Raw genomic sequence first — 19,747 nt, forward strand, 5'->3', positions numbered from 1 at the left:
CAATTAAGGACAAAACATTTAGGCATAACATTGTCAGGTCAAAGTGTCTGAATAATTTTTGGTCCCATTTTTTATTTTTTATTTATTTCAGGACATTTTTATTCTGGAAGTGAACTAATCCTTTAAGTTTGAATATTGTGTTTGGAGGATATACTCTACGTCAATTCGACCAATTAATTGGTTTAAAACTTTGCAAATGTTTTGATGTATGAAAATTATTTTGCTATTTAGATACCAGATACCAACTACCCTTGTAAGAGAAGTTTGAACAAGCAGGCTTTTCAGAAAATTAAAAATGGTGGAAAAAATCCGCAGCAGGAAATACAATTGTAGATATAATTGTTTTGTAGAGTTTAAGGATTGAGAGGAACACCAGAATTTTGACAATAATTTTTGTCAACAAGAGTAAAGACAAATTCAGCAAATTCTGACTGAATGCAACAAAAATCATTAAAAATGGCGGCAAAATGAAAAATTCAATAAATGGAAAATTTAAGTATATTTATTTTTATTTAATTTATTATTCATACATGCATATCAGGCTATATTACTACAACATGATAGCTTAAACATAAGGTTGTCTTTTTCATATTTTCAGCAGTTACAAAAATCTATACAACAATAAATTGTAAAACACATTAATGATACAGTACTTGTAAGTTATAGAGTATTGTTACAAACTGAGGTACACACACACACACACACACACGATTAGTAAACAGTTAAAGCAGTAATAAATTATTGGCCACATTGTGAAATAAAGAAATAAAAAAGCAAACAACAAGAGCATCAAGAAATGTACTCACTGGGGTATAAATATTCATCACAACACTGTCCACAATTGAACAAAGTGATAGTTTTGGATAATGGAGAGTTGTGATATTGAAGGAGAAATACTTTGATAGCGATGATCTGATTGTCCATACTGTATTCAGAGCATCTCATGTGAAGCAAGCCAGAGATTTCACGACACATGTGTGTGTGTGTAACAACACTGTGGCAATGATCTGTAACATAAAATTAGTGCTAAAGTGCTAATATCACTGTTGACCATCATTTTCGTGAACCACAAAAGATGGATAAGTATTTCTCTGGACAGCTACCAAAATATATAATCATAAACATAGAACGATTTCTTTTCATTAAGCATTTTCTTGGTGACTCTTAAAGAAATGCTAGCATGTTGAATGTACATTATGATAATTAGACCAACTGTATTGTAACGGTTCCTGTGCTTACCTCACCAAACTTTCTTTTGTCATCTGTTTATTTGTGCACCTGCCCTTGTGTCCTTCACCTTGCATTGCACTAATTCTGTTTCCTTCCCTCTCTGTCATGATCTCGTCGCTAGCCCCATCCGATGTCCCTCTGATCTAATGAGGAGTGTGTACTGTGCAGGAATGGAAAATAGCAGCACTACGGTCGCAGATCTCGCATCCTCAGGTTCAGTCGGACCACTCGTTCTCCTCCGGCTCAGAGTCCTCGTCTGATTCACTGTACTCCACAGCGATGCGTCGGGACAGGATGGTGGCCACGTCGTTACCCACTGGCTCTTTTTTGGCTTCCTGTTCTCTCTGCTCTTGCACCTTACGAAGCTGGAAACCTGGAGGAGGAGCCAACAGTTCAATACTTTAAAGAAGAGCCTTTCCTGCTCCTCGAGGCTGCATTCAATGTATTGTATAATATCATTTATTTCTGTGATGCGCACCTGAATTTTTAGCATCATTACTCCAGTCTTCAGAAATCATTCTAGTATGCTGATTTATTTAAACAGATGTGCCGCTTAATATTTTTTTGGAACCTTATATGTTAATAATAGACATGCTAATAAGCAACTAGTCATTAGTGTGAATTGGACCCTATACTAAAGTGTTACCTTTTTTTCTTCCTTTTTTAAAAATAAATTATTACTTATTAATACTTAGCAAGGATGTGTTAAATTGCTTAAAAGTAATAGCCTTAAATACTCTGAAAAATATTATATCTTGAATAAATGCTATTCTTTTGAATGTTCCAAAGAAATATGAAGCAGCACAACTGTTTCCGACACTGATAATAAATCAGTATATTAGAATGATGTGGTCATATGCGTTGTGCTATTTCATATAACTGTGGAAACTGTGACATTTGTCCAGGATTCCTTGATGATTTCTAGCAATAAAAATGTCTTTACTGTCACTTTTGATCAATTTAATGAACTGTTGCTTAATAAAAGCATTCTCTTTTTTCATTAAAAAAGGACTAATCTTACATTTTTGAATTAAAAAAAATATGAAGCAGCAAAAACAATAGTAAATGTTTCTTGAGCAATGATGCTGAAAATTCAGCTTCGATCACAGGAATAAAGTACATTTTTACAATATATACATATAGCAAACAGCTATTTTAAACTGTAATAATATTTCACATTATTTCAGTTTTTACTGTATTTTGATCAAATAAACACAACCTTGGTGAACAGAAAATACTTATTTCAAAAATCTTTATGATTCCAAACTTTTGACTGGAAGTGTATATGTACACACACACACACATACACACACACACACACATATATACGTATATATACACAGAGGTGCATGTCTCTTTTTACATTATAAAAGTAAATATGTAAAAGGCCTATTTTAAGACTATTTTCTGAATCTTCAGTAGTCTAATGAATGAAAACAGCACATGGAACATGCTTCATTTAGCAGAATATGCTGAACACTGAGTTGTGTCCTGTGCATACTAACCTCTGCGGATGGCGGCCAGCAGGTCGCTCCGGGCATCACTCACGGGGATGAGAGGCACCTGGCCCTTCCTGGGAAGAGTAGACTCTCCAGATGGGTGTGTTATTCTGGATGGGGATGGGGTGTGGGTGGGGTGTCCTGGTGGAGGAGGGGGCGGGGCCACCGGCGGGCCGCCCATTACAGCATGTGAAGGTGAAGCAGTGTAGGCTGAAGGAGGAGCTGTAGGAGGAGATGGGATGTAGGGCCGTGAGAGGGACACCACTGTCCCCGGAGCCAGTGACGGAGGTCCAGACGTGCTGTCAAAGGCGGTCTGGGAGGAAGGAATGAGGGGAGGGGGTGGAGGAGGGGCAGGCGGGACGAAATGCTCCAGGATTTGATGGCCCCTGAGAAGTGATTACAAAGGAGAAATCTTTAAGGAACTATTTTGCACCAAAAGAGTATTAGTCACATCCCATCTTTGCTCAGAAGAACAGTTCACAGAAGTAAAGATCAGTCTTTCTGCAACAATTTCTTCCATTAAGAACTAAATGGCAATTATTACTTTCTTTGCATAACGGCATGTTTTTTTTAAATAATTTTATTATCAAGTTGGCTTGAGAAAGCCTACTTACTGATCTACTTTTTAAACTTCTTCTTCTGAAACTAAATTTTTAAATGTATCTCCTACAGTTTTCAAGCTTCAACCACCAAACACCGAATAGTTCACCCAAAAATGAAAATGTACACACTCTCAGGCCAATCAAGGTGTAGATGAGTTTGTTTCTACGTGGGAACAAATATGTAGAAATGTAGCATTACATCATTTGTTTTCTAATGGATGCTTTGCAGTGAATGGGTGCCGTCAGAATGAGAGTCCAAACAGCTGATAAAAACATCACAATAATCCACACCACTCCAGTCCATCAGTTAATATCTCGTGAAGTGAAAAACTGTGTTCGTAAGAAACAAATCCATCAAGATATTTTTAACTTCAAACTATTGCTTCTAGCTAAAATATGAGTCCACAATCCATAACAATGATTGCACCAGTGGAAAAAAAAACATATCCCTTTCACATCAAAATCTACCAACATAGTTGTTTTGAACTGTTGTAAACGGTGCTTGATCTGTGCATATTTCACTCCTGATTCAGACCAGATGACTTTTTCAATGTAGAAAGCAAAATGATCGACTTGAATTTTATACTGAAGCAATGGTTTAAAGTTAAAATCATTAACTGATTGACTTGAATGCTGTGGATTATTGTGATGTTTTTATCAGCTGCTTGGACTGACGGCACCCATTCACTGCAGAGCATCCACTGATGAGACACTGATGCAATGCTACATTTCTCCAAATCTGATGAAGAAACAAACTCATCTACATCTTGCATTGCCTTAGCGTGAGGACATTTTTAGCAAATGTAAATTTTTGGTGAACTATTCAAGTATATATACATATACTGAAGCTTTAGTCAGAGGAGTGACATGCCTGTATTCTTTGGCAGCTGTTGGCCGGGGTCCGTTGAGGGACGAGTCTGGCGCTGGGGGTCCGTGGTGGGTCTGGACGCGTCCTAGAGAGTGCTGTCGAGGTGCAGCGGCGGTGGACGAGGCTTGGGGCCGATACGCTCGGTCCAGGGACTGAGTCTGTGTGGGGCCTGTGTCCTTCCCATCAGCCCCTGCTGCACCTGCTTCCTGCGGGTGACTGGGACTCGCTGGGTACGAGTGTTCATCTGACATGCCAGATCTTGTTTACAGCAAAGAATAACATTCAGACACACCATGCACATATAGTTATGAGTTATACTGAATTTCATTTCTGATCATACACTCTATGAACATAGGTAGAGAATAGATTAACATCGTTTAAAAATGTGTGTGTAATTAAATTCCTAAATTATTTATTTGAAATTAACATAAAGGTACTTTTCTTCTTTTTGAAGAAAACCACATTGCATTCATGTATATTTAGTTGTCATGCATTAAAATGAGTAATATGGCTGCCAACTGCTCTGGGTGTGTTCACGGTGCTCTTGTTTTTGTGACATATCAGGACACAACTGTGTATAATGACATGGGTATGACACAGGTATTACAAGGAGAGGGTGACTTATGAGGATCTAACCCATGTCCCCATTTTTCAAAATGCTTATAAATCATGCAGAATGAGTTTTTTTTTGAGAAAGTAAAAATGCACAAAGTTTCCTGTGAGGGTTAGGGTTAGGTGTAGGGTTGGTGTAGGGCCACAGAATATATTACGCCTAGGGGAGGAACACACTTTTCATAAAAACAAACGTGTGTGTGTGTGTGTTTGTGTTCCCTATTGTGTGTGTGCACTTGTATGGGTTAAATGCAGAGCATGAATTCAGAGTACAGGTCACTTTACTTCATCAGTGTCATGTTTCCAAGTCTCTGTTTTTTGATCTTTCAAAAACTCTTCTCCACTCTTTTTATTTAAAATGAGTAATGAACATAATTTCATTAAACCTGCTTTTCTGTTTTACTGAAGCTTGCTAGGTAAAATAATATTTCATGATGACAAATGCTCATGTTCCCAAAGCAACAAAAACAAAATATAATGCTTTTTACTAGTTTAAGACTCTGCATTAGTGAAAGCATTTCCTAATAGGTTTTAAGGTAGGTCATTTAAAACAGTGTTTTATAATACTTAACTATGGTGGCCGAGAGAGAACAACGTGCTGCAAATGAAAAAACATATGCAAATAGAAAAAAACCCTGCAAATTTAGAAAACATCCTTCATCAATTTGACAACACACACACATGCTGCAAATTATCACAACAAAAGCAAACACACACACGTGCTGCAAATACGCACAGACCACATCGCAAAGGAATTTCTTTGTTGGAGTTTGTGTGAGTATTTGCAGCGCGTGTGTTTTCAAATTTATTAAGATGTTTTCTTAATTTGCATGTGTTTTTTTTTTCATTTTCAGAACATAGATAATTTTTTATTTTCTAAAAAAGGATGAGATGAATCTGGCCACTTGTGCACTAGTTACATAATGATGTTTTTTCATCTCACTTTTATGACACAACACTTAATTAAGGCATCTCTATTTATAGTGTTGCTTCAATATAAGGATTTAAAGCTGACTGTTGGTTATTTTCAAGGGTTTGTTAAATATAACTACTGTCTATGAACAATAATATCTTTATTTTTTTAAACTGCATGTGCCCATGAACTTACAAAATGAGTCGTTTTATGGCATAGGATTCACTGTAACTGCTTATGCTACTATTATTTAGCTTGCTTAACTGCTGATAAACTAATGGCAATTTTAACTCCTGATTGTGCACTTGTAGTGTACTTTAAATCTTAAAAAGTACATTTTAACAAATCTGTACTTGAAGCTAAAGAAAGTACACTTCCTAAAACACTTAAATAAAAAGTTTTTTTTGTAGGTTGTTACCTTAAAGAGCCATTTCTAACTGACTTAACCTAAAAAAATGAATATTGTTGGTATAATGAGAGGAGTCAAAGCACAGTTCATTTATGGGTGAACTATTTCTTTAAGTGGTTTGAGCATACAGTATAGAGATCTCAAGACTCACCGATCTGGAGACAGAGATCCCTCAGAGGACATGCCATGGTAAGGAGACGGTGTTAGTCGAGTGTCCGGACGAAACTCCTTATCGTACGCCATCATGTTCCACTCCTGACGCCGGTTATGAGCTTTACGGACTTTCTTTACCTCGCGACTGGGATCCTCTATGTGCTTTTGCTCTTGCTGAGGCAGAAAAAAGGAAATGTTTCTATAAGTTTAAAAAAATCTTTTTGGAGCAAATTTTTTACAAATAAATTCCACATTTTCCAAACGCTTAGTACCAATCTCACAACAGATCATCAAAAATCAATACTGCTTCCTGTATCGTATAGAATTACACTCGGGTATGTCAACAGTTCTGTTGTATTTTAATCAATCCTCTCTATATTATGTCTAATCAGTAATTTTGTTTTAGCAGCCAACATTTTACAATGCAACTATTTCATCATATTATCTATTTTACCAATTTACCATGTGTTACCAGAACATGCAATGTTCCCAATGCCTTCACTAGAGAATATTCTGAGCTGCGATGTGAAAAATAATAAATCCACTTCACACTTTTAAGAAAAATCTGAAACATATTGGTCAATGGCAAAAAATCTAGTTGATGCAATTGATATATTACGGAAGCTAGTTTCCGCCACTAAATAAAAACATTTAAAAAAAGGCTAATTACGCCTTTTTATATTCCAGTTCAGATTATGTTTAAATTGCAATTGTGAGTTTACATCTCACAATTCTGATATATCTATTTGAGTTATAAACTCACAATTGCACGTCAGATTTGTAAGATATAAGGAAGCAATTCTGAGAAATAAAGACAGAATTGTGAGAAAAAAAATAACTGCGACTTTATTTATATATCACAAAGATTTTATTTCTCAGAATTATGTCTTATTTTTCAGAATTGTACGCTTATAATTGTAAATTATATTAAGTTTGTAAATCTCTAAATTGCATTTACCCTCATAAAAAATATAGTTGAATATATCTGAAATTGCCTACTACAAATACATTAACATATTTATGTACTTAATAAAAATACCCTGCAATTGTATTATATCAGTATACTAAAATGGTATACTTAAAGTCTGCTAAACTGGAACAACACATTTTGTAGCTAATGCACTTTAATTGTGAGTAAGTGGTGCTGAGGATATACTGAAGTATATTTGATTGTGCTATAGTGTATCATTTGCAAATTTACTTTAAATATCTTGCATTTAAAAATACTGTAATGTATTTTATTGTCTTTTGTTGTTTGCACTTTTAGTTTGAAGTTCTGTTTTGTATCTTGTCGTTCTTGTTTTCTATTTCTATTTCTATTTGTGTCTTTTTATCCCATTTTGTGTATTTAAACCTTCATGTTTGAGGACTGGTCTTGTCTTTTATAATGTGTGTATTATCGTCACAATAATGCAAGAATGAACTTGCAATGTATTTGATCCTGTAAGCAGGGCTGCATTTGTGTAATTACATAATGCATGTTTCTGGCCATACACAAACACACACACCTTCTGCCGTCGTTTCTCCTTCCTCTTGTTTTCTGTGGCTTGCAGCATCTTTTCCTTCCAAAGGTTAAAAAAGTAGGATGGATCGGTGTAGAATTTGAGCCCATCTTTTTTGTCATCCCTGTTAGAAAACAAAACACTGTACTTAGAAATGAAAGCGTTTTGCTTAATATTAATATTTCATATTGCTTACATTTCATCCCCGAGATTTAACTAAAAATACTATGGATTCAGAAAAATAATATTATTTATTATTATTATTTTGCATAAAGAAAATAAAGAATATTTTAAGAGTTATTATTTGGATTAGCCAACGCCATATGATAATAACGACAAATGAAAAGAGAACCTTAACCTAAATGTCTTCTGTACACCAAAATGCAACAGATAAAATAGCAATTTTATGTCCAAATAGAAAAATAATGATGCAGAGGAAGCATTTAGATTAGTAGTAACCGTTTTAATGAGTTAATTGTTTGGGCATGTTTTATTCAAGACCCGAGCTGTGTTGTGAGAGAGCTGTAATTTGTGCATGAGATGTGAAAAACTGAATTTAATCATGTTTTTTTCTGTTATTGTGGTGGTTGGAACATGAGGAGGGGCATAGCGAAATTACTGTATTTCTTCCATTCTACATGTAAGAATACTGTAATCCTGACAGCAATTCCTATTTTTAGAAAATGTTTTAGTAATGTGTTAACATCTTCTTTTTTTAAACCATAACTGTATATGACACACAGTTAACTTTTTGTGATTGTCTAATGATATCACATCTATTTTTTTCCAATGAAGGTTAAATGAAATTTTAAAACTATTTTAGTCACTAAATTTAAGATGTATGCATTTGAATTGCATAAACATTTATATCCATTTGGATTTGACCATTTTAACATAAACTAATAAACTCTCAAATAGTTCACTCAAAAATGAAAATTTGCAGTTAATTTGCACACACTCAGCCCATCAAACATGTAGGTGACTTTTTCTTCAGTAGAACAGTAAAGAACATTTTGAGCTAAAACTAAATGAATCCCTGTGGCTCCTGACGATATATTGGGGTTTTATGGAAATGATTGGTCTGTGCAAGAAACTTTTCATTTCTGGGTGACTTTTCTTGCTGAAGCATATACAGACCTGTATGGCGTGAGGATGTTGAGAGGAGGTGGTTTGTCACAGCGCTGGTACATCTCCATGACAGGGTTCGGGATGGAGTTTCTGGACACCACCTGCTGGTCCTGAATAGTTGAACTCTTAAATGCTTTCCGCATGTTGATGTCCTGTAAGGACACTGTAGAGCAAGCAAACAGACCCGGAAAACATCGTCAAACACTATCACAAACCTGTTAGAAATGACAGAAGTGCCAGATTTACAGCTTGCGTCAGTGCAAACCTTCTTTTGTTGTTAGAAACTATACTTTGGATTTACAAAAGATGTGCAGTGAAACATTAGTGATGTAAAGATGTGAACACAGCTATTTTACGGCTGACCTTATTGCATAGACATTTGTAGGAGTGTCCTTTTTAGACAAGAGTATTTAATAAATTAATCGTGCCAGCTGATTTACTAAGGTTTGCAGTAGTCTGTTTACTGGTAATTGCACCATTATTTAATGCTCAAAAAAGTATGTCTTAATCTATTTTACTCCAGTGCTGTTATACACACCTGGTTATCATCAACTATGTTTGTTTGAGACCCTGTGCTAATTTGCATTGCTCTGTGTAGATTATGTTGGTCATTTTAGAAAATATATGCTAGCTCAGTCTGATGAATGACGCATAATAAAAAAAACATCACAATAAGGTCTTTCAAAGAGAATATTTTTGTCTTTATTTAGAGTAAGTAAACTAAATAATGACAAACAAATAATTTTAGCTATATTTTAAGTAAAAACTCAAGTTGTAACTATTATAGCTTTTGTTTACAAACCCGATTCCAAAAAAGTTATCTCATAAATCTCATAAACTTATATTTTATTCCCAATAGAATATAGATAACATATCAAATGTTGAAAGCGAGACATTTTGTAATGTCATGCCACATATTTGCTCATTTCGGATTTCATGAGACCTACACATTCCAAAAAAGTTGGGACAGGTAGCAATAAGAGGCCGGAAAAGTTAAATGTACATATGAGGAACAGCTGGAGGACCAATTTGCAACTTATTAGGTCATTGGCAACATGATTGGGTATAAAAAGAGCCTCTCAGAGTGACAGTGTCTCTCAGAAGTCAAGAGGGGCAGAGGATCACCAATTCCCTGAATGCTGTGGTGAACAATAGTGGAGCAATATCAGAAAGAGTTTCTCAGAGAAAAGAATCTGAGATTCAGATTCAGAGAATCTGGAACAATCTCTGTGTGTAAGGGTCAACGCCGGAAAACCATACTGGATGCCAGTGATCTTTTGCCCTTAGACGGCACTGCATCACATACAGGAATGCTACTGTAATGGAAATCAGAACATGGACTCAAGAATACTTCCAGAAAACATTGTCTGTGAACACAATTCACCGTTGCTGGCTAAAACTCTATAGGTCAAAAAAAGAGCCATATCTAAACATGATCCAGAAGCGCAGGGTTTTCTCTGGGCCAAGGCTCATTTAAGATGGACCGTGGCAAAGTGGAAAACTGTTCTGTAGTCAGACAAATTTAAAATTTGAAGTTCATTTTGGAAAACTGGGACGCCATGTTATCTGGACTAAAGAGGACGAGGACAACCCAAGTTGTTATCAGCGCTCAGTTCAGAAGCCTGCATCTCTGATGGTATGGGGTTGCATGAGTGCGTGTGGCATGGGCAGCTTACACATCTGGAAAGACACCATCAATGCTAAGGGTAAATCCAAGTTCTAGAACAACATATGTTCCCATCCAGACGTCGTCTCTTTCAGGGAAGACCTTGCATTTTTCAACATGACAATGCCAGACCACATACTGCATCAATTACAACATCATGGCTGCGTAGAAGAAGGATCCAGGTACTGGAGCCTTCAGTCCAGATCTTTCACCCATACAAAACATTTGGCGCATCATAAAGAGGATGAGAAAAAGAAGACATCAGTAACCTAACGTTCTCTTTCTAACATTTGTTCAGTATCTCACTATGGGATATAGACACCTCCTGTATTGTTGTGAGTGGGTTATGATCTGAATCATAGCTCCCGACGGAGGTGAAATTGCCCCTTAATAAAACTACAACCTGACTACTCACTCCCAGGACTGAGCGAGACAGAGAGGATTCTATCACATCTAGTCTACAGAAATGAGCAAATGTGTGCGGAGAAGACCAGCTCGTAGCAGCGCAAATTTATTAAATAGAAATGCCTCTAAACAGAGCCCAAGATGTAGCCATACCTCTAGTAGAGTGTGCTCGTAGTCCTATTGCGGGCTCTATATTCTCATTATTGTAACATAACATGATAGCCTCCACCACCCAGAGAGAAAGGCATTGACAGGAGATTTTTTTCTTTTTGTTTTCTTTGTAAGAGTCAGTCCACAAGACAAACAGCTGATTGCTACTACGAAGTGTGCGGTTTCTCTGAACATACTGTGACGAGTCAGCATCCTCCCCCCTAATTATCATCAACACTCCGGCCCTTAATCGCCAGCCTTCACCAGCCAAGTTCCCGACATGAGTGGGTGCATGAGAGAGGAGGGGCACTGAAATAGCCAGGGCTGGTGACTTTTGATGAGGCACTCCTTGTGCATGCATGCTGGTGTCCTCGTGGGTCCAGGAAGGGTGCTTAGAAGGAATCCCACGCCACCCCGACCAAAATTGGAGTGTGTGCAGATTGATCTCCCTTGTTAAAAAAGGAGAGGCAGCTGTGAAATGTCTCGATGCATTCCTCTGATAGGAAAGCTCGAAACATCACTGAATTCAGCCTGAGACCCCTCACCCCCATCACTGAATTCTTTCCTGTGAAGGAGTTAGACAAGTCTTCGTCTGGTTTATCTTGAAACCTAATCACTCCAGATACGTCACTAGTGTGTACATATCGCTCTCTGCATGCCACGGGGATAGTGTGAAGATGAGCAGATCATCCAGATATGATGAAACTGGGAGCCCTCTGTTCATCCCTTCCACACATTTGCTGAAAACCCTGGGAGCTAAAGCAAGGCCAAAGGGGATTTTCATATACTCATATGTTGTGCCCTGATAAGCGAACCTCAGATATTTTCTGTGAGCAGGAAAAATATCTGTGTGAAAATATGCGTCATGGAAGTCCACTGAGGTGAACCAATCAACCTGACGAATACTTTGACAGAAAGTTCTGAGCAAAAGCATTTTGAATTGGTATTTTCTGGTGTTTATTGAGGACCTGTAAATTCAAAATGGGACAGAGACCTCACCCTCTTTTGGGAATCACAAAATAATGGGAGTAGAAGCTTTTGTGGCTGTCTTTCATCGGAATCACTCTTATCATTCTTTTTCTCATTAAAGATGATATTTCTTTCACTAAAACATGAGCTGCTTCCCCTTGGGCCACTGAAATTACCACTCCATTAAACACAGGAGGTTTTACAGTGAATTTAAGTCTGTATTAAGGCTGAGCGGTTGAGTTTGTATGAAATATCAATATATTTTTATAATCTATACGGTTATGAGGCAATACTGTTTATATCAATATACAGTAGTTTAAAATATAGTTGTTAATATAATATTTATATTAATATTGTAGTAAAAAATAGAGTTGAGGACACAGACCAAGCTGCCCTGTGACAGACCTCGAGTCGATCCATGTCCATCTGAACTCTCATCCTTTGCACTAGGTGGACGCAACTGATTCTGGGGAAGAATAGCATGATGGACAATACTTTGTCATCGTCATCTTCCTCTCCCATGAACAGGTCTTCAAACAGCAGGGGAAGGACGGGTGACTACCTCTCCATCATCTCTCCCCACGAGCTGACGGCCTCAGTTGCCTCGGACGGACAATTTATCGGTTCGTCTCTGGTTTGAGCAGAGAGGCATGGGTCTGAGTTCCCAGCTACTTCCACAAGAAGACTCCACTCTTGGGTTTTAACCGAGAATGTCATGCAATGAGGACAGCCCTCGCGGTTGGACAGAGCTGCCTGAGTGTGTTTAGCGCCCAAACAGGAGATGCACAGACCATGTGAATCCTTTGCAGAAATCCACATTCCGCAAGCACACAGATGAGGAGGACAACCTTTTCCTCCAGTGATTTTTGGCTCTTTCGCAGTGGCTATGAAGCCTGTGCTCTCTTTGTACGCTAAGCCCACCACAACGTGACAATTAGTATGGATTTTTGCTGTGATAGAGAGCTCTCCTTTTCCTGCTTTTGGTATGTGGTGAGCGACCCAAAAACTTGGAAAATAAATTGAAAACTTAAAGCAGAAAACTCGCCTTGACACATTAGTTATGTCACTCTAAGTTAAGTCAATCAACAAAAGTTAGGAATGTTTTGTGTTTATTTACAGTGGTTTATTTAAAGGAAGGTGGCACTCCCTGATCAATGCAGTGATTGGTCTGCCATGGTTGGCAGATGTGGTGTTATTGGTGCTTCGACAATCGGTCACACCTGAGGTGTTCCTATAGTTCAGATACTGAACGAATGTTAGAAATGATAGAACTTTCACTCTCAGTTAGAGACTCGTGGTTCTGTTTGAAATTACTTTGCAATTGTAAATGTTAACTGCACAGAAAGTTTCATTAATTTTATGCACTGTTAATGAAGAGAGTCAGACAGTGAAGCACATTATGGATGCACATTACATCACACAGCATTTACGTAGGAACTTCCCATAAGGACTTGAAGGCAGCGCACTATTAATTATGCTCTCTTGTCAACTGCCTCTTATTCAACTTGACTATTCCACTGTGCTCTTAAATAACTCAGCTAGTGTCTAGACGTCAGTGGGACGTCAACTGCATCTACACGGCTAATTACTGCAGCTGCCTCGTCTGTGCATTTTACCATTTCATATGAGAAAAACTATCCTCATATCACACACACACAGAAACTTAAAGGTATTCACAGCAACCCATAAAAATAAAAGTTCTGATTAACTTGAAACTTAAATTGTGACAGAAATATATAACTATTAAACCACAGAATGTGCATCTTAATGTAATAATAATAATAATAATATACCGTTATTATTACTTTTGTAAGGAATAATAAAAAAAATTCCCTCATGTTTCAATTTTAACAGTAAACTTCTGTTGTGAAGAACTCTTAATTTCATTTATGCCTTCATTTGTTTATCAGAAAAATTTAAATACACAACACAGAATCATAGAGCCCTATTAATAAATGAATTAATGAATAAGTTGCTTGTTGATGAATCCAATTAATTAGACATGCATTTTAATTATACAATTTCACTAAACGGAAAACACAACATTTTGTTAATATAAAATGTAATTTGAGAGAAAAACTGCTTATTTCATAAGGCACTGAAAATGTTACTTTTTGTTACATTTTTAATAAACTGATGTTGTTAAATCGTTAATCTGTAAACCGATTGAAAGTCATCATTTCAGTTAATTAGACATGCTTTTTGATCTCTTAAATTTAATTAACCATTAAAGTCCAGAAATACAGAAAAACTAAAAGCTGAAAAATTAAGATAAAAAATTTGAAACTATTTGGGAAAAAATAAAATAGAATTTGAGAAAAAACATCAGATTTCACAGGGCCCTAGCCTTGCAGTATGAGTCTGGGTACCAGCACCAATCCTCTCGACAGCCCTGTGGTTGCATTCTGGTGTATTTCCAGGCTGTGTCACAAAAGATCAGGTCAGCAGTGGGTCTGTATTCGCTAATGCACATTCATTCTTACTCACCCTCCTCCACTGTGGAGTCCAGTTGTGTGACCTTCACCGCCAGCAGGTCGACGCGCTCTTGTAAACTGTTCATGCGAAGGTAGAAGCTGTTGGCCTCGTTAAACAGCTCCCCGAAGATGTCCTCCGCATGTCGACCTGAATCAAGAAACACATTATCTATGATAAGGCAAAACTGATGTGCAATCTCATTTTTAATTAGAGATACCATGAAATATGCAGATTTTTTTCTTGTTTTACCTACACTGAATAAATGTTGTAGAAAGTCTAAAATTGTTAGTTTACTAAATAATTACAAAGAAACAACAAGTAACACATCGAAATAATGGTAACACTTTAGAATAAGGGCCTCATATTCAAGAGTTTTCCCTCTATAAACTCCTGATCTGCTGCTTATTAATAGTCTAGTAATAGTAAGGTAGTTGTTGGGTTAAGAGATCTAAAATAGGCTCATGCAGAATAAGACATTGATATGTGCTTTATAAGTAATAATAAACAGCCAATATGCTAGTAATATGTAATAAGATAATAAACTAGTTAATAATGAGAATTGTTCCCTAAACTAAAGTGTTACTGAAATCATTTTGAAGAAAAAAAAACTAAAACAGTGTTTTCTGGTAAAATTTACACAATGTATTTTTTAATTTTTACAGTGTACTTTCTTCTGAAAATTCTTCTAAAAGGAGTAAAAACTCAACATTTAAAAATAATTTGCTGTTTCCCCAAAAAAATTACAAGCCAAGATGGTAAAGTGCAAAAAAAAAAAAGTGCTCAGTGCATTTTAAAATCTTCAACAATTTCATTTCACAATCTTTTGTAACTTACCTTTTGATCTTAATATATTAGTTCTCACATATGAACTAAAACTTCCTATATTGAAAATATGTCGACATTATTATCAAAATGATCAGTGTGTTGGCGTTAGTTATTATAAATAAATAAATAAATAAATAAATATAAATAAAAATAAAAAACAACAAAAAATTATTTTGATGAGTTACGCTGACATAATATTAAATAAAAATAAAAAACAACAAAAAATTATTTTGATGAGTTACGCTGACATAATATTAAATAAAAATAAAAAACAACAAAAAATTATTTTGATGAGTTACGCTGACATAATATTAATTATTGCTTAATATAGTGCGCAATTTAAACTTACATTTCTTAGTTGATTAATTAATACAATTAATGGATTTATAATTTTTTTTTATGAAGTTGTAGTAGCTTAATGAAATGAATCTTGATAACGTTAACTGTCCCCTGTTGTTCCCCTGCAAAACATTTGTCACTAATTTGTTAAATTAACACGTTAAAATGACAATAATTATTTGAATTAAAATGATTTGGCTACATTTATTTACTTATCAGACATTTTTTATCCCAAGAAACTTATAAGTCAAGAACATCTCAAGCAACTTGTCATAAACTAGTTGTCTGTCTTTGTGTAATGGATTACGCTGGTGAAAAATGTTGAAAATGACTGTACTAGAAAACCATCATGCTCAAAGCTGAAATACAGCTGACTGCTCAGAACTGATGCTGCAAAGTCTATTGGCTTCAGGGAGAAAAACTGAACCTACTGAGTCCTCCCAGCTGTTTGATGATAGTCGCCAGTGCAGTGTTTGTGACACATTCCAGCTCGTTGTTCACCCCGTCGGGCAGGGCACCTCGGCACAGGTGTTTGGGCTCGATGGTCCTCTTCACAAGAGGCATGGCTGTGCTCAACTACACACAACGACCTGAGAGAGCACAGAAGGGGGTTTCACACAACATTAATGCTATTTTAAACAATGCATTTTTTAAATCAACAAATGCAACTTTTTAAATGGCTCATTTTACTAAAACAGTTAATTTTTGAGATTTGGATATCACAGAACTCTGAGTCTGTGGGGGAAATTCATTGCACCTAATCTCCACATAAAATATGAATAAAGATTATTTGCTACTGTATAAAGTGTTGTCTACATTTTTCACAAGAAACCCAAACATGGTGTGTATGGGTCAAAACATGGTGTGTATGAACGCTGATGTCTTTTAGCACTATAGTAGCTCTTGTCTTACATTATGATTCATAAGTGAACAAACAAACGCCTCTTTAATCAGTGGAGTGGTGTTAGGTCTGTTCATATATGATTAATATTTATTCATGAAATGTGTAATTGAGCCAGTTATTTTCAGCACGATTCGTTAGCAATGTCAAAAATATGCTTGAAGGTACATTTGTAACGGGGAGAACATTTTCCTTGCATATTTACCCAACATTGCATAAAATGCATAATACAGCTGATTGTAAACGGGAAAGAGATGATAAACAATGAAGTCACGTCCTCACTTGGATGAATGCAATTAAAAATGACACAGAAAGTCGACTCTGTAAGCTTCATTTACTGACTGCATTAATCTAAAGCATTGGGTAATTAGTCATTATAATTGATTTTTATATTTCATAACCAATGTATCAAAGCCTACCCTCACCACACAGTTTCAGTGTTTCACTTTTATGATGAAACTTCAAATAAATAACTATTAGCTTTGTATTTTTAAAATGTAGCCTGCTATAAAATAATCGTATTATATATATCTGAGTCTAAATCTGGGCAGAATGTGCGAAGACGATTTTTCATGATTATTTACAGCAAGATCTGCATTTTCATGTGTTTAAATAAAAGCTTTTCGTTATAAGAGACAAAAAATGCTCCTTTCTTTTCCTTGATTTATAATATTTAACAAGTTTGTGACAGCAAACGTAACATTTTGGACAAGCCAAACATGACTCTAAGCGACGTCATTTATTAAAGCCACAAAATGAATTTTATTGAGTAAAAAAGGATAATGAATGACGCAAAAAGGAATTTGAAAAACTTTTAGTTGGAAAATCTGAACTAAAAACACAGATCACAGGCATCAATCACTTCACTGAACACGTGCCGGCTAATAAATAAATAATTATTACCTTGAATTACATCTGTTTCCAAATCCACATTACTTGAGCATCACAACATCGATGTCTGTAAAAAAATAAGATGCACAATACATGGCAGCATTTATGAGAAACAGAGGTCCACACACTACTTTGACAAATTCATTGCTTCAAAGCACGTGAATATAAATCTGTTCTGCACCTGCATAAACTGATTTTTACTTCTCTTAAACTTCAAAAACTTCAGGATAATATATTGTATGTCCTAATATTTCCATTTACAAGAATGAGGTTTCTTTTTCCAGAGTGCAACAACAAACAGAAACAACAAGAAAAACTGAATAAATAACACAACAGAATATAATAAATATAATAAACAGTCAATGGGTGAATGAAATACAAACACAAATATAAGAAAAGAACAGAGCAGAGCATTTTGTAAAGAAATAAACAAATGTTGCATGTATTATATCTGCTTAGTAAGAGAAATTAAAACAAGATTTGCTACTTGCCTCAAACCAGGCCTCAGTAAACATCCTTATTTCTCTGCACAGAAGAATTATCTCTCACTTTCTGAAACACACAGCCTGTCTCTATTGTCAGAGGCAGGAACTGATTCATGAGAGGAAACCATGGCAATGCCTCAACTATGCTGGTGCCAAGACATGTTAAGACCCCTTCACCAAAAAAACCCTTTACGTAATCTGTTCCCAGTGAATCCAACCCTGCATTCCCAGGCTTGCGGCTGCTTTCAGATCTGTGGGATGTTTTCAGTGAACTAGTCACCAGTCTTTTAGATGCTAATGTTTAATAGTGCTAATTAAATTGACCACAAGATGAAGCTCTTGACAGAAGACTATGGGTGCAATTTATTATGAGGAATCAGGAAGTATACGTTTACAAGACATGACTGCTGCACCATCAGTTTACTTTAGCACATGTTAATGCAATAACACGCATGAAGCCAACCCAATAGTGTCTTAAATTCTGCTCGGATTTACCAAGATACTCATAATCAAAGATTTCACATCATTACATCATTTTGTGACCCTCTCCGTGAAATCCAGGCTAAAGTCTCAAAATCTAATTATGAGATAACAAGCATAAAAGTTTGATGATTTTATACAGAAAACAGTAACTGACCAAAAAATGACTTCAGCTGGGTTTCCACTGAAAGGGTGATATTTTGTGGCTATTTTTAAATTCAGATTTCAGCAGAAGCATCGTAGACAAAATTTAGGACGAGCTGAACTGTGTGAGAACTCAGTCGGTCTGTGGCTGTTGATCGACATGACGTCACTCACCCAGAACGCTGACGTCATCCGTCCAGACCCCTGTGCTGGCATGTGATATGATAACAGGTGTATCTTCGGCCACATGGGAAAACGAACGAAACTGTGGCAGTCATAAATATGAGCGTGATGACTAATGATCTATTAACTTATTTGAAAGCATGTGCTATAGATATTAGAGCCAGCACCGTTAGCCTATACCTTGGCGTCTTTCCTTCTAGTCATCTCGGGGTTATCACGTACATGAGAACACTGAAGGTAACCCTGTGCGTAATTGCCATTTACTTACTTATAGCTGTAGTTGTCTCCTCTCGGTGTTCTTTTCCGGTGAAATATTCGCCGTCACATGCCGTTAATACGCGGTGGCATCACGTCGATGTTGTGGTGCGATGAACGGCGGAGGTGGTGCTGAAAATGCACGCGCGCGTTGCCTGGAAGCGTCGCCAGTCGCTGTGCGCTGCAGCGTGGATGTTTTGCGCATGTGTGCGCGTGCCCAAAAGACCACCACCCTGAGTGTGTGTGTGTGTGTGTGTGTGTGAGGGGAACACTGATATATGATGGAGGAAATATGCAAAAATACACACACTTGAAGTGAAACTCTAGAGTTTTAACGCTGTTACCCAATTCAACCAAGTCTTCCCATTGAACTGTTTAAATGGCTTCTTTGTATAGTCATCTAGTGGCCAAAGTTGAGCCACCCTTGTTTCTTGGCAACCTTAAATCTAAATTGTTCATGTGACCACAAATATACGAACAGTTATCTGGTTTACTCACACAGTGATTGAATAAATGGTAACTGCATTTAAGTAAAAAAAAAAAAATTGTTTTTTTTCGCTGTTCAAAGTGATCTTTTTTTGTCTGAACAAACAGACAAATATGAAAAATCATATAAATTAAATAACACGCATGTGTTTGTGCTTCAGGAGGTTATAATATGAG

At 36.4% G+C, this 19,747-nt stretch overlaps 1 protein-coding gene across 3 annotated transcripts; it reads right to left on the reverse strand.

The window, feature by feature from the left end:
* Positions 1 to 516: 516 nt before the first annotated feature.
* LOC113063908 (wiskott-Aldrich syndrome protein family member 3-like) lies at positions 517 to 19,288 on the reverse strand. Of its 3 annotated transcripts, none has more exons than XM_026234333.1 (11): positions 19,098 to 19,288; positions 18,821 to 18,883; positions 17,550 to 17,604; positions 16,177 to 16,335; positions 14,594 to 14,728; positions 8,926 to 9,079; positions 7,795 to 7,912; positions 6,285 to 6,460; positions 4,203 to 4,457; positions 2,736 to 3,115; positions 1,446 to 1,603 (listed from the first exon to the last, which is right to left on the reverse strand). In XM_026234333.1, the coding sequence occupies exons 4-11, from the start codon at positions 16,307 to 16,309 to the stop codon at positions 1,446 to 1,448; spliced, it is 1,509 nt and encodes a 502-aa protein (XP_026090118.1). In that variant the 5' UTR covers positions 16,310 to 16,335; positions 17,550 to 17,604; positions 18,821 to 18,883; positions 19,098 to 19,288. The 3 variants fall into 3 exon arrangements, with proteins under 3 accessions (XP_026090119.1, XP_026090118.1, XP_026090117.1); XM_026234332.1 differs by having other exon boundaries at positions 18,821 to 18,911; XM_026234334.1 differs by lacking the exon at positions 18,821 to 18,883 and having other exon boundaries at positions 517 to 1,603; positions 19,098 to 19,287.
* Positions 19,289 to 19,747: the final 459 nt, after the last annotated feature.

This window comes from Carassius auratus, chromosome 46, assembly GCF_003368295.1.
Source record: "Carassius auratus strain Wakin chromosome 46, ASM336829v1, whole genome shotgun sequence".
Taxonomy (NCBI): Eukaryota; Metazoa; Chordata; class Actinopteri; order Cypriniformes; family Cyprinidae; genus Carassius; species Carassius auratus.

Bases quoted from the DNA above. Each gene is read 5' to 3' on its own strand.
- LOC113063908 (XM_026234334.1), bottom strand. From the start codon at position 16,309: ATGCCTCTTGTGAAGAGGACCATCGAGCCCAAACACCTGTGCCGAGGT. The intron at 14,729-16,176 runs GTAGGTTCAGTT...TTCTTGATTCAG, and splicing joins CAAACAGCTGGGAGGACTCA to GTCGACATGCGGAGGACATC. The intron at 7,913-8,925 runs GTCTGTATATGC...GTTTTCTAACAG, and splicing joins AACATCCTCACGCCATACAG to GGATGACAAAAAAGATGGGC.